This window comes from Uloborus diversus, chromosome 8 (assembly GCF_026930045.1).
Source record: "Uloborus diversus isolate 005 chromosome 8, Udiv.v.3.1, whole genome shotgun sequence".
Lineage (NCBI taxonomy): Eukaryota > Metazoa > Arthropoda > Arachnida > Araneae > Uloboridae > Uloborus > Uloborus diversus.
In genome coordinates this window covers 11,722,173-11,739,307 of record NC_072738.1, presented here as the reverse complement: position 1 = coordinate 11,739,307, position 17,135 = coordinate 11,722,173, and the positions used below count along the sequence as shown (strand labels likewise).

Below are 17,135 nucleotides of genomic sequence, written 5' to 3'. Positions count from 1 at the left end.
CAGACTTTATAACATCACGCCATGACTAACAGGAGTGGAGCATCAATAAATTGAAATTAAATCATTAATAATCATAATGTATTTTTTGTTGCATCAATAGCTCAAACATGTAGCTCAGTCGGTAAAGCGCTGGGTCAGCAACCCTAGGGTCGCGGGTTTGAACCCGGCTGCGAGTGGGAAGATTTTCAGCATTTACTACCCGGCTCATTAAAAATTACTTAATTTATAAATGAAGGGTTTTCAATTATTTTTATTATTGATTTTTTTTTTCTTTTTTCAATTTTCTTATTTAATGGAAAACATTGCTGTGGATCAAGACATGTCATTTTTTCTTTTTATACATCATATGAAGCAGTGAGAAGCAAAGGGATACAAGTGGACATTTTCAAGTTTTGAGTAAAACGCATATAAAGATTATGTCCTTGGTAGGCTTTCATTGAATTTTTTTTTTTCTAAATCATGCTGTACAGCAACACCTACCAGGGCTACTAGCACCATCCCTTGCCCCAAGACAGAGGAGAGGTTCACCTACCATGTGTACTGGTTATCTCCAAATTTTTAATTTTGCCACTTACATCCCTTTGCTTCCCACTACCTCATATATATATATATATATATATATATATATATATATATATATATATATATATATATATATATATATATCATAGAGTGATGTACTTAAAATAGTTTCTTAATACATTGTCTTATTAAAACGGGTGAAACCGTGGGGCACGGCTAAAAATAAATGAAAGTATAAATTGTTTCTCAATATTATTACTGACCTAGGCAACGATGTTTGCTAGTCAAAAATATAAGAGTGGAAATGGTTTTTCAATACATACATCACAGCCCAATATTTGTACTCCATTCTTCTTTGCAGAGTGAATAAGAACAAGATGCTAAATGCCACTGAGAGAAATAAATATGTAGATAACACACTCAGCCACTCATACACAGCAACTGCAATAAAAATATGTTACACCATTGAAAGCATAGCAGAAATTAAAAAAAAAAAAAAAAAACAATATTTTCATACAGTAAAATCTGAATTAAACACAAATGGCAACAGGAAAAATGAACATTTCAGGTACAGCAAAGAAAAAGGATAAAAATTTACAACTTTTTGTAAAAAAACAAAATACAGTACCCCCTTGTTGCATCGTTACAACACTGATTTGGATATATTGAGCTTGTCCTTTCTCTCCCAAAAAATTATACATATATTTAAAAAACAATGCTTCACATTTCACACACCACAGAAAGATTTAAAAAAATATATATCTCAGAAAAATTTTGTCTTCTTTGTTTAATCAATGAAAAAAACCAGTATATTTTAAATGCACTTACTTTGTTACAGTTTAAACTACAACTTTCGGTTCATATATCACCATAAAACATTTAAAATGCTTTTTTTTTTAAAGAAAAAGTGATAAATGTTTTTAAAGAGTAATTTGATTAAGAAAAATACCCTAATATGATATTTAACAGATCTTTTTGTAGGGGCACATGTAATTGGTTTTTGCATTAATTAAATCGTTACTTTTCTTGACCTTCGTTATATTGCGTTATTGGATATACAGCGCTTTTTTGTTGTCTCCCAAAAAGCGCAATATAACCAGGGGTTAATCTAATTCTGTATCAATAGAGAATTTTGATGATTTCCAAACATGAAATTGCCACAGTACAGCATTTGAAAGCAAATACTTCAATTACTCACGATTATTATATCAAAATATTTATATTTAAAAAGTAAACTCTGTATGTTCTGTACATTTTAGTTAGGTTCCTGTGATTTTTGCTTCTGCCACCAAGCATTTGCTTTTAACAAACCAAGAGCCTTTCTCTCCTGCTACCACCCCCTGCATGTCAAATATATCAGAGAAAAACGTGCTAAAAATGAGGAAAAGAAATTTCTTTAATTTCAGTTCACTGTAATCATCAAAATGTTAGAAATAGATAATTTTTAAAAATGTATCTTTGGACATAACATTGCAAAAGAATGGAACTTAAAGGCATGCCAGGGTTCATACTTTATTTGGATGAAAAAATTCCATGACTTTTCCAAGACTTTTTCATGGCTTCAATGAACATTTTAATGACCTCGTTACACGAAGAGAATAGAGAAATTTTTCTGTATTCTATCGCCTGACTTAAGATCTTTATTTTCTAAAACATTCAACAAATTAAGATAAACTCTGACAAATTTAATAATAAAGTCCTTACGAGTGATGGAATCGAACTCACATGCAATTGAATCGCTTTTTCTTTTTTGAGTGGGCGTGGCAAAACTAAGAACGTGAAATTTTGCTACTACAGGATATACAAATACAAATACAAATACAAAAGTGACGACCAGCAACAGGCTCTGGGCCCAGCTAGACTGGTCCTAGTCAATTTACAATCCCCAGTGAAGATCAATGGCCCTCTTAAAACTATCTACTCCCTTGCTCATTACCACCTCTTCTGGTAAACTGTTCCAAGGTTCCACTACCCTGCTAAAATAATAATTTTTCCTAATATCCATGTTAGCCTGAGATTTAAATAGCTTAAAACAATGACCCCTTGTCCTGTTTTCAGTGCTAAACTTCAGCCCCGTAACATCTTTCGTTTTAATAAATTTAAACAGCTGAATCAGGTCCCCTCGGTCTCTTCTTTGCTCAAGACTGTACATTTTTAGCCTTCTAAGCCTGGAATCATAATCTAAGTGGGAAAGTCCACTTATTAGCCTTGTAGCCCGCCTTTGAACCCTTTCCAATGCATTAATGTCTTTCTTAAGATAAGGAGACCAAAACTGAACAGCATACTCCAAATGGGGTCTTACCAAACTTCTATATAAGGGCAGAAGAACTTCTTTAGATTTATTTGAAATAGATCTATTGATAAACCCAAGCATCTTATTGGCTTTGTTGCTAGCAATGCTGCACTGTTGGCTAAACTTTAAATCCTGACTTATTAGGACCCCCAGATCAGTAACTTTGTCTGCCTGACTAATGACTGAACCTTACAAATAATAACTTGTACACTTATTTCCATGCCCTAAATGTAGCACTTGACATTTCCCAACATTAACAACCATACCCCATTTATCAGCCCACTCCGTAATATGATTTAGATCCTCTTGCAGCTGATTTGCTTGTTCTTCATTTTCTACAGTCCCCATAACTTTGACATCATCAGCAAAACAATTCATGTTCCCAGAAATATTTTTGTGAATATCGTTCATAAAGACAATGAACAAAACAGGCCCTAACACTGATCCTTGAGGAACCCCGCTTAAGACCTCACTCCAATTAGAATAATTTCCCCTTACAACTACTCTTTGTTTCCTTCCGGTCAGCCAATTTTTTACCCAAATGAAAGTTTTCCCTCCTATTCCTATATCAGCTAATTTGCTAAGTAGAGCAACATGCGGTACCTTATCGAAAGCTTTTTGAAAATCAATGTAAACAACATCTACAGGCTTCTTATTGTCCAAAGCCATGGTAACTTTGTCATAGAAATGTAATAAATTAGTTGCACAAGATTTACCTTTCCTAAAACCGTACTGAAAACTAGTCAATAGATTATTAGTCTCTAGAAAATTTACTATCTTAATTTTCATCAATGTTTCAAAAATTTTGCAAACCACCGAAGTTAGACTCAATGGTCTATTAATTCCCGCATTCCCTTTAGACCCTTTCTTGAAGAGCGGTGTAATGTTAGCCAGCTTCCAGTCCTCTGGCACTGTCCCCGAATTATAAGAAGCATTGAAAATGTTTGCGATTACATCTGCTAATTCCTCTGCACATTCAACTAAAATTTTCGGATAAATATTATCTGGCCCCGGAGCCTTAGTCTCTTTAATTTTTTTCAAATGAAGTAAACAGAAAATTCAAAATAAGTGATGTCCAGACAGTAAAATCACATCGCAAAAAATGGCAAGCAAATACGACAGAAGTGGATGCAATGAGATTTCAAAATTCAGATTTAATTTTTGGATCGTTAAATTTTCCACTTTTAATAGCTTTTATGTGCTATACTGTTAAATCACTCAAGATTTCTAACGCTCCTTTAGCTACTGTTCCTTTCTCTTTATCCAGTACATTTTTCCATGACTTGAAATAAATTTCCACGACTTTCAATGAAAATTTCAATTTTCCATGACTTTTCCAGGTCTGAAATGTTATTTTTTTTCCATGACTTTCCAGGATTTCTATGACCCGTACGAACCCTGGCATGCCTTTTTTTTTACCATAACATTGAGGCATCGGGAATCTGAATAATACTCTACAAAACATGGACAATATTTTGTTGAAATACTGATATCTGCAGAGGTCCCTCCCCCAAGGGCGAGGGTGCACCCCTCAATATCGCAGAGACCCCGCCCCCAAATGAGAAAAATACCCCTCAAAAAAATTTCAGTGGCACAGTCTGCAACATGACCCTTCAAGGTGGGCACCCCAGGTATCTGAAACTTCCTGACAATCGTCATCTAATTCTGACATTGCGAAGATATGGGGTTTAAATGAAATTTTGGGAGAACTGATGAGGAACTGCAAAATTACAAAAATCTGACAAATGGCTCGAAGCTATTGAACTTTTCGTTCAACAGTTTAGAAACAAGAACAGCCATTGAGAAAATAGTAAACTACACATCATGTGCTGCCCGAACCGATTTTGAGTGTCACAGGCAAGGGGTTAATAGCACTGTCATACACACTTAGACACACTGCACTGCTCAAACATTTTTAGAATTTACTAGTGGTACCCGAACGGCTTTGCTCGTAATAGAAAAATTAAAAGGTCTTTTGGTTCGCCTGTATATTTACAAATAATGTATGGTGAATTTTCTCGCCAATTGGCTTGTACCCACTTTACGGTTACACGTTATGATACTTTCATAATTTACTCGTCCATCTTATGATAATTTTGTTCTTAAAATTGTAGTAGAAAAAGAACCACATCGAATTTTCTAAAAGTCGCACACCCCCATGCTACGAACAAACTTTGTGCCAAATTTCATGAAAATCGGCCGAACGGTCTAGCCGCTATGGGCACCAAAGATCCAGACAGAGAGACTTTCAGCTTTATTATTAGTAAAGATTAAAATTTAATGAGGATAAGTTTTAAGTAGTTGAGCTCCAACTAAAATGAGGAAAATGAAGTAATTTTGAGAGACTTTTTTACTTACCCAATATTGATACTGTGATTGCCTGAGAAATCATCTGCAAAAGAGTTTGTTAAACATTAAAAATATGTGTGATACTAACACTCAACAATGAAACCAAGAACATAGTAAAGGTTCAATTATATTTTGTTGCAATCAAACAAAAATAATGAAAAAAAAAGGGGTATCACTAAATATGTATATTTTGGATATCTACACACCTGATCATAATACTAACCTTTGATTCATTTTTCAAGTTTGTTGAAGGTAGTACATGATTGTGCTTTTTGGACAAGAGTACAATATTCACAAAAATATAAAGTTTTGGGAAAAGTTTATACTTGGTTCATTAAAAAAATTTAAAAATGTAGTAAATAGTTAGACAAAAGTAAAAATTCTTATTTTTAAAATTAGAGTGATACAACACTCAGTTTCCTTGCCATCTATTTGCAGAAGTCAGTCAATACAGTGTTGTTAGAAATAAGAATTTAAATCTATGCGTTATGATAGTGCCTAGTATAAGTTTTATGAATCAACTAAAGGTGGAAACTAGCCAGCGACGACTAAAAAATTTTTTTTAATTCTTTGGTGACTAAACAATGTCAAGACAGTCACCAATGCTAACGTCAAAAATATGTAATAAATCAACGAATAAAATTATCTTTATTTAATTTCAGACTTATATGCTTTTAGTTCATTTTATTTGTATGACGGCTTCATTACCTCTAATTTTAAAATCTTATTTTAAATAAAAATTGCATTTTTCAGAAAAGATTTATTATTGCAATTAAATGAAAAAATCTAAGATATTAGTATGAACAAACATAATGTAATACAGTTGGTTCTCTATTTGACTTTCAAGGACCAAAAAAAAAAAAAAAAAAAAAAATCGTCCATAAATAGAATGTGTTTTTAAACAGAATATTTTTCTAAAACTACAGTGAACTTGGGACCGTGAAAAGTTGTCGTTAAATAAAGAAAGTCCTAAAAATAGAGAGCCAACTGTGTTACATTGCAAAGTGATATGATGGAGGGCGTAAAAGTTCATTTTAAGACGAACATGGAACCATTTGTTTGGGGTAAATGAATTCTTTTAAAAAAGAGAACATAATTACATGTGCATGCAACAATTACAAAAGAATGAAAAAAAGTTTACAAAAAAAAGGAAAAATACTATTTCCCTAACCATTCTTTTAAAATGTGCAAGTGGTTGTTGAGACTTGGGAGGATAAACAATACTAAAATGTGCTTCTATAAAGTCATTACTGAGTTCAGAATAGCATATCTTAAAACATGTGGCATTTGAAAAAAAGGGAAAGGGGGGAGAGGAAAAGATGACGAAGCATTTGATGCATTGAGCATTATCTGTACCTCAAAGACAAACTAATATGAGTCACATTATTGTTAGCTTGCAGGAGAGAATAAAAATATTTGTCTGTGCACATAAAGTTAGGGACTCTTATAACCTTGGTAGTAAATGAAAAGAAAATTTTTTTTTAATTGGAACTATGCGGCTATGGCCCAACTTGAAATAGAATTCTACATACAAAGCAGCAGTAACCTGAAAGCCGCCATTTTTGGACTTACCTCAGTCTGGTCTTGAGGTGCAGGCATGATAAAAGCTAAAACAAACACACAACTTTGAGAAGTAAAACAGAATACCTATTTTTTAACTTGTCAATAAGAATTATCAAATAGCGATTCACTAAAGTTGTGGTAAACGATTGCATACATTGCATTTAACTTGAATTTGGATTTTACAAAAAACCAGATTTAATGAGTCCAGTCCCAAGTGTCTCATTAAACATGGTGCACTGTATGAGTATTTACAGGAGAAAAAAAAAAAAAAAGAATCATTTATCAAACTGAATGGGGGATATAGGATCCAAGCATGGATGGTATTTTGCATTTACTGCAAAAGCAGAGGTCACGGCTTCAAACATCATCACATCCTAGAACAATCATACACAAATGCAGAAGTGATGACCAGTAGCAGGCTAGTCCTCGTCAATTTATCACTCTCCAATGAAAATCAAGAGCCCTTTTAAAACTATTCATCTCATTGCGAGTAACAGCTGCTTCTGGTAAACTATTCTGAATGATTGCAACTCTACTATTCAATTAGTGATTTGCCTTAAAAATATTAGTCTGGACTTTGAATAAGTTCACTATAAATATTGAAATCAGGAAAAAATATTTCAATAGGACTTTTACTGCACAGAACGGCTAGTTTGAAAAGGCTGCTACTTGTGATGAGACCAACAGAGCTTTTTTGCTGGTTATTTATTTATATATATATATTTTTGCATTTGTATAGCTGAGATTTGGAACTGCTGCAGCCAAAATATTTTTTGTTTGGAAGATCTTGCAAATACTGAACAATATAAAAAAAAATAGGGATAAAATAATCTTTGTTTTTTTCCCCGAAAAAAGAAAACATAAGATACATACATGCAAAAAGAGTGCAATATGATGCCACCATTTGACGTGATGGTGCAATTTCAATGACAGGAAAATGAGTAAGCTATACGTCAAGGCAAAGATGATAAACACAGACATCAAATACATGTTGCTGAAAAAAGAACAGAAAAACAAATCTGAAATAGTAAAGGCTTAGATAAAAAAAGACCTTAACAAAATACTAATCAATAAATAATCTCAATTTTCCATTCATTCAGAAAGAAAAAAAAAATGGTGGGAAGTTTTTTGAAACACATTTAATGTACCACTACTTTTCCCCATGCTCCATGCATTTTTTGCCTCAAATAAAAACAATAATATTAATAATGAATGCAACCAGGGCCCACGCTAAGCATTCGCCAAATAGGATAAAATCATAAATTTGGCTAGTCTTGGCAAATGGAAAATCCTCAGACATTTCCACAAAAAATAGAAAAATAGTTTTCCCCTCGATCCACAAAATTATTATTAAATAATCTACAAGAAAACAAATAACAATGAATTGGGAACTCCATGTCATATGCATTGTTTTTAAGTGTTTAGTAAACTTAAGTGTATGCTGCATAACGCACTTGCATTGTATATTTTATAAAATTATTCTTTGTTTTCTAATTGAAGTTTTGTATAAAAAAAATTAAAAATTCACAATTAAAATTTACTAAAATTAAGTCTTTGGCTATGATTTATGGAATTTGGCTTAGACAATTAAAATTTGACTAATTTGTGGGCTAGCAATTTGAAGTCCCTAGCACAGGCCTTGGCAATAATAGGACAGTATATACTAGCATACAAGCAGTGGCGTAGCTACACTTTCTGCCGCCCGGGGCGGTTCCTCAATTTTCTGCCCCTTTTTTTATGGGAAATAGTTGATACATTATAGAGTCAAAAGTATTTTGATAAGATTTTAATAAACAAGAAAAGAAACTTTTTTTTTTTTCCTTCTGCAAGAAAAACAATTCTTGCAGGGGAAGAAAAAATGTAATTTAGGAAACTCCACTGTGTGTGTGTGTGAAACATTCCAAAAGTTTAGTTAAATTTTGGAATTTTTAGTAACGCTTATAAAAGAGATGTTTGGAGCTCCTTCCAAATTTTTCTTTTGTTTTCAAAATTAAAAGTAGTTTTATGCACTCTTTGGTGACATTAGGGGGGGGGGGGTCGGACTTCTCAAGGAAATTTTCCGAAATTAAAGTTTTAAAAAAGCAATTTCAGGCTACTTTTGGATACGTGAAGATATTGGGGAAGTTTCGGGGGCGCTGTCTGGGAAGCTTTTCAACAAAATTGAAAACACGTTAATGTAGTCCGTATCTAGTGGTGTAAGGGTCTCCCTTAACTCCAACAAAGACTGGATTTTCCTCCAGAAATATTTTCAAACTTGAAATCAATTTTAGTCGATCTATGATAATGTTTAAGAGAATAGGGAACATTCAGGTCTGGAAATTTTTTGATGCTGAAGTTTCAAAAATGCGATTGTAAGCTATCTTTGACGGCGTAAGTTTCCAAATGTTTCTAAAAATATTGGGAAGTCAGATGGTTTTTCCGTCTTCCCTGGAAACTTTTTGAAAATGACGTCATAAAAATGGGACTTCAGCCGTTGTTTGACGGACAACGTTATGAGAGAGAGTTCGGAGGAGGGATTTCCCACCCGAAATCTTTTTCAAAATATTGTGATTCTTTTTAAGCTCTTCACTACTGAGAAAAAAAAAGGATTTGTGGTCTTCCCTCAGAAATTTCTAAAAACGAAATTTGGAGCCAACTGTTATGATGTTAGGTGATATCATGCACATCTGGGGTCCCTTAGAATTTTTCTGAAGTTTAAGTTTAAAAAACCCAACTTTAAGCTATTTTTGGAGACATTGGATGAGATGGCGATTTTAAAGTTCGAAGTTGATGTCCTAAATGTATACAGGAAAGGTCAGGGCTTGATCGCCCTCAGGAATTTGTTGGTATTGAAGTTGTAAAAACTCTATAATCAATATTAGGCTAAAAGATGAGATGTAAAGGGATAGGGTGGGCGTTATCCCTTGGAAATGTTTCGAGACCAAATTTGGATGATTCTCTTTCTCACTAATAGAGGTCGAAATGTGAAAGATTTTACTAATTGAAAACCTTTCCTTAAAACGAATGACCGAATGTGAAACTCATTGCATAAAGCAAGAAATCAGCCACCATTTGAGACCTCTCTCCTTTTATCCTTGATGTCACTTTCCCTTAATTTTTTTTTTTTTTTAATACAGTGGTTTTCTTGGAACTTACATAAAATCAAGTGGTAGCTTCATCATATAATGAAACGTTATGAAATATATTGTTTCCTCCATAAAAGTTGACCTTCACAGCAAAAAGAAAAAAAACATGGTCCCTTGACTTTACACTACCACCTCCCTCAGTCTGTAGACAAAGGAAAAGAAAAAACGAACAATAGTGCTGTGATGGAGATGTCCACAAGAAAAACACATGTTTTGTATTAGAGTAATTTTATTATCATAGTCATACTAAAACCTCGTAAGGAAAACTCATTAAATTTTTTCGCATCAAAAGTGAAATTGCTGCCCCCCAAAAAGTGCCGCCGGGGCGGACCGCCCCCTCCGCCCCTCCCTAGCTACACCACTGCATACAAGTCGAGAAATTTAGTACAAAAAATGAGGGATAAAAGTTGGGGGGTCAACTTATGTGCGGGACAGAACTTCCGAAATTTTTTCCCAAACTTGGGGGAAAAAGAACACTTGAAAACGTGAACATTTTTCCGATTCGAGTCCAACCTTTTTAAGCAGATATTTTGTAAGTAAATACTTACACATTCTGGTAAAATTTTACATTGCCTGACTGAACTAAAGACTAAATAATTACAGTAATCGGCAGACCATGCAAAAAGTGCAGGAATCGCCATTTCGCAAATTTTCTTGATTGTTGCGAATTAATGCTCATTTTTTGAAAAAAAAAATGTAATATGGCTACAGAGCAAAATTTTATTGATATTTATTCAAAATAAAAGCAACAAATAACAAAAATCCAAACAGCAAAATTGTACCCTTTACGAAAATTGCGATTGTAGAAGTGAACCTTTTCTGTTCAAAAGAAAGAAACTCCTCACCAACCATGCGAATGCATGCAAGTGCTTCTCGAGGGACAGAAGGTGAGTCTCTACTCTGTAGTTTCGCAGGCCGGGTCCCACGCCCCAGTCAAGGCGATTACCTACGATGAAACCAAACAATTTTCCCCGCCGGGTGGTGGGTATAGACCTACCACCATTGCGAACGGGAGATTCTGTTCAAAAGAATAAAAATCGGACGTTTTTAACATAAGAATGTTCATTACATTTCATTTTCCTCCTTTTTATAAGGTTTATAGTCAAAATTAGCGGCGAAACGTTCCCGATTTTTCCAGAGAGTAGGGGCTTGACTTTTACATGGGTGGTTTCCGACTTTTCCCCAATTTTCCTCCTAAAAATAGGGGGATCGACTTATACACGAGTATATACGGTAATACATAAAATAAATGAGCACAAGAGAAGAAAATCAGCTAAAATTAGCTTCAACATGAGTAAATGGTCTGTCCTAATGATTCGCCTCCTAAGAAAACTATTTAATGTAAGCTGATTTTTTGTGTTAGGCATTTAGAGCTATATATGTACACAAACTAAAATGTTAATATGGAATACTAACCTTAAAATACTATGTTAACTGTACACAAACTAAAAATTAATTATTTTTAAATTTTAGTATAATAATTAAGTTTTATTATTAATTTTAATCTCAAACAATTTAACTACTCAATTAAAAATATTTAGGAATAAATTAATTTTGAGTAATATATAATACAGAAATGAGAACTGCTTCCAGACAAAAATTCCGGTTGAGTTGCAGATTGCATTAGCACCTTTTTCTCGGTCATTCTCTACCTTTCAGCATTTATTCATAAGATTGTCCTGGATTGCAAAAGGCACAATTGCAGAGGCAGTCAATCCTTTTTGACTGGTGTCATTGTAATAGCTTAATGGACTTCCTTTCACTATGAAATATTTCCCTGATTTTGAGTGAAAATTTGTAAAAATGCTAACATAGGTATGCTCAAGAGTACTTGAGCATATGTTAGCAACCTTGACATGCATAAGATGATTTTGGTAAAGAAGCCACTTGCCTAAGCACGGTGCTTAAATAAAGTTGATCAACATATACTTGTTTGCTTGCACACTGCACAGGTATTCTTGTACCTATGCAAGTATTTAAAGATGTGGTACTGATTGAATTGCTTCAGAACTTGGCAAGTTATGTAATTCTTTAGCAGATTACATTATGTACTTTTAAATATAGAAATGATACAGAATTTTATGCACCGTTTTTCTTTTTCATTTTTTTAAATTAAATTTCATTGTTTTACTATTAAAGATTTTTTTTCTGAAATTTTAATTACTAAAAGAATTTTTTTAGAGAACTCATAGGTTTTGATTTAATAATAAAAATAATTTAGGAGGAACAACTAGATTAGAGTATTTGAGAGAGGACATCAAAATTTGGAGGTCACTGGCAGACCCAGATGATATAAAGGAAAGCTCAAACCCTGCTGGCAGAAAATTTGCAAAGCTTGCAGACTATTTTCCTATCGCTTAAACTTTTTGTGTGTGTGTGTGTGTGTGTGTGTGTGTTTTTTTCTTTCTTTCTTTTTTTTTTTTTTTTTTGTAAGTGACTTGGTAAGATTTTTTTTTGGGAAATTTTTTTGGTAAAAGAGAAATATTGGTCAATTTTGATTTACCCCAATTAATGATCCTGAAAAATTAGTAAATTTGATTGAAAAGACATGTTAGTCACTTAGTGACACTCTATTTGCTTTCAACTTTTCATTTTCGTTGTTTGTGGCGATATGGGACTTAGGAGGAGCACAATAGTATTTTGCAGAATTTTTTTCAAAAATTATTGGAACCCCCATATTTGTTACACAATTCCTAGGGTTTGACTCTTTTTTAAAAAAATCATGATCCTTACACTAGATTAGTGTTTCAAGGAGAGCATTGAAATTCGATTATGACTGGAGCAAATTAAGAGAGCTGGCACATGTTATAACAGATTATTGAATTTTTATAACAAGATTAAAGTTTATTTACAAGATTCCACAAGTAATTGGGGAATGTGGGGCTAAGTGAAATAGCAGGGCAAAGTGATGTGGTGAAATGCACCCTCGTGCAAATTAATTGAAACGAAAAATTGGAAAAATTAAGAAGTGGTATTTTATTTAAATTTATATAAAAGCAAAAGTGGTTAGGGCATATTATGATGTCCAGAACTTTCTATTAACATTTGGACACAATTCGGCATGGAATCCACCATTTTTTTACAATCATTTATAACGTTTGGGTCCTTGTCTCAAACATGAATTAGAGCAGCTATTGGCTTCTCCATAATTGAACAGTCCGTATGCAATAGACAATTTTTGTATATATCCTCAAGATTTTCAATTGGCTTGATATCAGGAAAGTTCCCAGGCCAATCCAATGTCTCAATATAGTTTTTAGACATGAATTTCTTGACTATTTTGGAAGAATGGAAACAGCCTAAATCCTGCTGGAAAATCTCCGTTCCATATGTTTTTTCCCAGAATGGAAATATTTGCTCTGAATTCATCATACCCTAAACATGCTGCAAAGAACCAACCCCATTGTAACCCAAACAACCCCAAAATATATTCTTGCTAGGGTGTTTTACAAATTGGTTCATGTTCTTTCGTCTGGAGATCTCTGCACATGTTGAGTTCTTTGGCCTAGAACAGTGAAATTACTTTCTTTGCTAAGTAGTACTTTCCTCCAATATTAAGCAGTCCAATTATTATATTTTCACTCCCACAAGTAGCGCTTTTTCTTGGGTCAGAAGCTGTTTCATCATCGACAGATAGGCAGGCCAACAGGCTGCAAAAAAGCGCCTCCTAACAGTAGATGAGCTAATGTTTTATTCCTTATATTTTGAATCTCTATTAAATGCTGCGCTATTCTTTAGAGGGACTTTTTTATTTTGCATAAGTAGAAAAGAGTCATCTCGATTTCTGTTTTCCTCTCCGCTTTGGAAATATGAATCCTGTTCCTCCATTTTGTTTTGCTCACAGTTGCAATACTAACGCCAACGACCTTTGAAATCTCTCTATAGGCGTTCGGAAAGAGTAACAATCTTTGAACTCTCTCACGGTGTCACATCCATTCAAGGGCTCCCATATAGGGGGCAAGGGGGGGGGGGGGGCTCGAGCCTCTCTTTCAAATTAGAATTTTCTTGCTTTTGGTACTTTTTTCTTTGCAAAAATGTAAAAACATTTATTCTCCAGCATTATTGAATAAGTTATTAAAAATGACAAATTTTGAGGATTCTAATCTGTCTTGAAATTGGTTTCCATGGAGAAAATACCCTGCTAAACCATGGAGAAAATATTCGAGCCCCCCCCCCCCCCTTACAATTTTGCATATGGGTGCCCTTGCATCCATTGCTGCAGAAATCTCAACTGACGCGATCATAGCTGCAGCTTTCATGTTCGGAAATTCCTGCACATGCGCTCAGAACCCTTCAATTGATGTAAATTGATAACAGTTAAAGGATTTGTTGATCCCATAAATATTTTTACAAATTTTAGTCTTATTGTGGTGATGAATACTCGGAATGATTTTTAAATTAATGGAAAAAATATTTCGTTTCAATTAATTTGCACAAGGGTGTAGTTACTTTGCTTCTTGCTTCACCTACCTAGTAATATTTTAACTATGTTGTATTGTAACACATGTTGTCTATTTCGGTCAAGAAAAAACCCCAAAAAATCAAAGAATATGATAATACAAGTAATTTTCAAAAGTTGATACTCATATTGTAATTTAAGATTTTCTTGTAAGTCAAAAATTCCTTTTGTTATTATTAAATGTTAAAGTTCTTGTTATTAACATATTAAATATTAATTGAGGCTTACTAATATTCAGTGCAGTACTTATCTGTTTAATATTAAGCTTAATTGTATCTGAAATGCTTTGTACAGTTAGTCAAGTGCAAGCCGGGCAAAATGGATGGGGCAAACTGGAATAGTTCATTTTATTAACTTATTTAACCTTTTAAAAAAACACGCATTCATTTATTAATTATTTCATTCACATTCCATTCCTTAATAATTTTCTTCATTATTCATTTTTTTACTTATTCATTCACTATTTTATTCATTCATTTATTTTTTCTCATTATTATCTTATTTATTTATTCATTTAACCATTTATAGTTTCATTTCCTTTTCATTTATTCATTCATTCTCTTACCTACTCAAAAATATCTTAAACAGTTGAATTTTTGAAGGTACAAATTTACTGCCATAATAAAAAATAATACTTCAATGCAAGTCTTATAATAAAATATATCGTTCTTTCGTTATGTGCCATAATTTTTAGAACAAATTTCCAATTTGCTCATTTTGAAAAAAAGTAAGTTATCTTAATTATTTCACTTTTCCCCACATTCCTCTACAACCCAAATGCCATTAAAAAGCCATTTCTGTTCAATTTTTTTTAACACAAAAAATGAAAAAGAAGAACAATTAGAAAAAGTAAAAATACAATATTACAGGAAACTTACTTTTCATTAAAATGAAACCTGAGTAGTGGTGTAAACATTAAGTATCCAGTCATCACACAATTTAAAAAATATTGCACAAGGATGTAAATAAATAAATATTTCAAGAAATCTAGGGGAAAAAAAGGAAATAATTAAAACAGGAAAATTAAATACATAAAGATAAAGTTTATTTCTCAATACTTTAACAGAAACATCCAGGGTTTGCCGATATATCAGTCAATATATATCATGATATATATCCGATATTTATTTTGAAAATATCATGATATTTTGATATTTTCAATATTTATTTTTTCAACTACGGTATTTTCATTATAGAAATTATATTAATCATAGTAATAGTGTTCATTTGTTATTTAAAATAACCAAAGAGGTGTGTGCTATATTTTTATAATGTGAATACATCATTAATATAATATTCCTTAATTATTTTATATTTATAAAATTATTAGCAAAACAATTTTGATTCAGATTAAAAGTGCCAAACTAAATTTAAATTTAATGCACATACAATTGTGCCATCCCTAATTTATGAATGCTCTTATAAATACATCATGCATTTAAGAAACTCAATATGATTTTATGTACAACAGTTTTTAAAGAAAAATGATGATGAAACTCACATTTATCAACTACTGTAATTAATGGCCATTATTAACATTTATATGATTTACCATTATATATGTTTCCAGGGCTGCCAGATTTTGGCCCGGCCAAAAAAAGCAGACCGGCTTATCCTTGGATTAAACGGCTTAAAAAAGCCAGCTTTATTAAAAAACCCCAGCTTTTTTAAGATTTTTTTTTTTTTTTTTTTTGAAATTCTTACTTTAATTTAATCAAAATGAAAATGATATCTGTATTCGTAACCCATAACAAGGGATGTGCGGTGTTGAAGACTGATCACTCCACCACCGCTTATACACCATTACAAATACAAATACAAATGTGACGACCAGCAACAGGCTCTGGGCCCAGCTAGACTGGCCCTAGTCAATTAATTAGTCTCCAATGAAGATCAATGGCCCTCTTAAAGCTATCTATCCCCTTGCTCATTACCGCCTCTTCGGGTAAGCTATTCCAAGTGCCCACGACCCTGCTAAAGTAGTAGTTTTTCCTAATTTCCAAGTTAGCCTGAGATTTAAATAGCTTAAAACAATGACCTGCAAAAAAAGCAGGAAAAAGCATTAGACTGATTGAATTGTTTTTCACATTAGCTTCTTGTTTTGAGACCTCAAACATCACCATCTCTCATAAACATCCTTTGTCATGTGCATCTAGTTAAAATTTCATTGCATGTGAGACCTCACCTCCATAGGCGTAGCATGACTAAAATTTGGGGTAGGGGGCACCAAGGCCATCGCCAAGAAGGGTTTTGCTACCTCCCTCCCCCCCAGTTTTTCAGAAATGGGGGTCACCAATTTCATTTTGGAGATAAAAAAAAGCAGAAAGGAAACCTTCGCAATCTTAAGAACATTGAATAGAAATAATAAGTGAACAAATAGAATAAAATTGTCAAAAAGGTTTTTTTCCTGTGAGATTTTGAAAGCAAATGCAATCTTAGAATATTATTTAGGAACATCTAAGGCTCTGCATTATGATTTACCTAATTGGAGAACGCTGAAACAACCATTTCGAACATTTTTTAACGAAAAGAAAGTATTCAGTGCAAATTAGTGCAAATCTATGACAAGCGTCAGGCAAATAAAAAATGAATAGGTAAATAAACATAATTTCATGAGGGCTGAAGGTATTTTTAAATTTAAATCTTTTTTTTTTTCCGCTTTTGCTTTTTTTCATAAAAATATCTTCATGAAAATCGCAGTTAGGTAGAGAAAAATATATATGCCGCAAAAATACGTTTTAAATAGAGAAAAAGTTGAAACAAAATAAGGCGAGATTTGAAAGAGGTTATGACTAGTCACACCACTAGTTCCAAGTGTTTAAAT

The 17,135-nt window shown here is 33.0% G+C and overlaps 1 protein-coding gene across 1 annotated transcript in view; it reads right to left on the bottom strand.

Moving 5' to 3' along the window:
- Positions 1-802: 802 nt before the first annotated feature.
- Positions 803-17,135, bottom strand: part of LOC129227919 (uncharacterized) — a 37,063-nt gene continuing 20,730 nt past the window's right edge. Inside the window, exons 3-6 of the mRNA XM_054862540.1 lie at positions 15,190-15,298; positions 7,601-7,721; positions 5,174-5,207; positions 803-963 (exon numbers count right to left, since the gene is read on the bottom strand). Of these exons, the coding sequence (XP_054718515.1) occupies positions 803-963; positions 5,174-5,207; positions 7,601-7,721; positions 15,190-15,298 (425 nt within the window). The remainder of the gene's footprint in view (positions 964-5,173; positions 5,208-7,600; positions 7,722-15,189; positions 15,299-17,135) is intronic.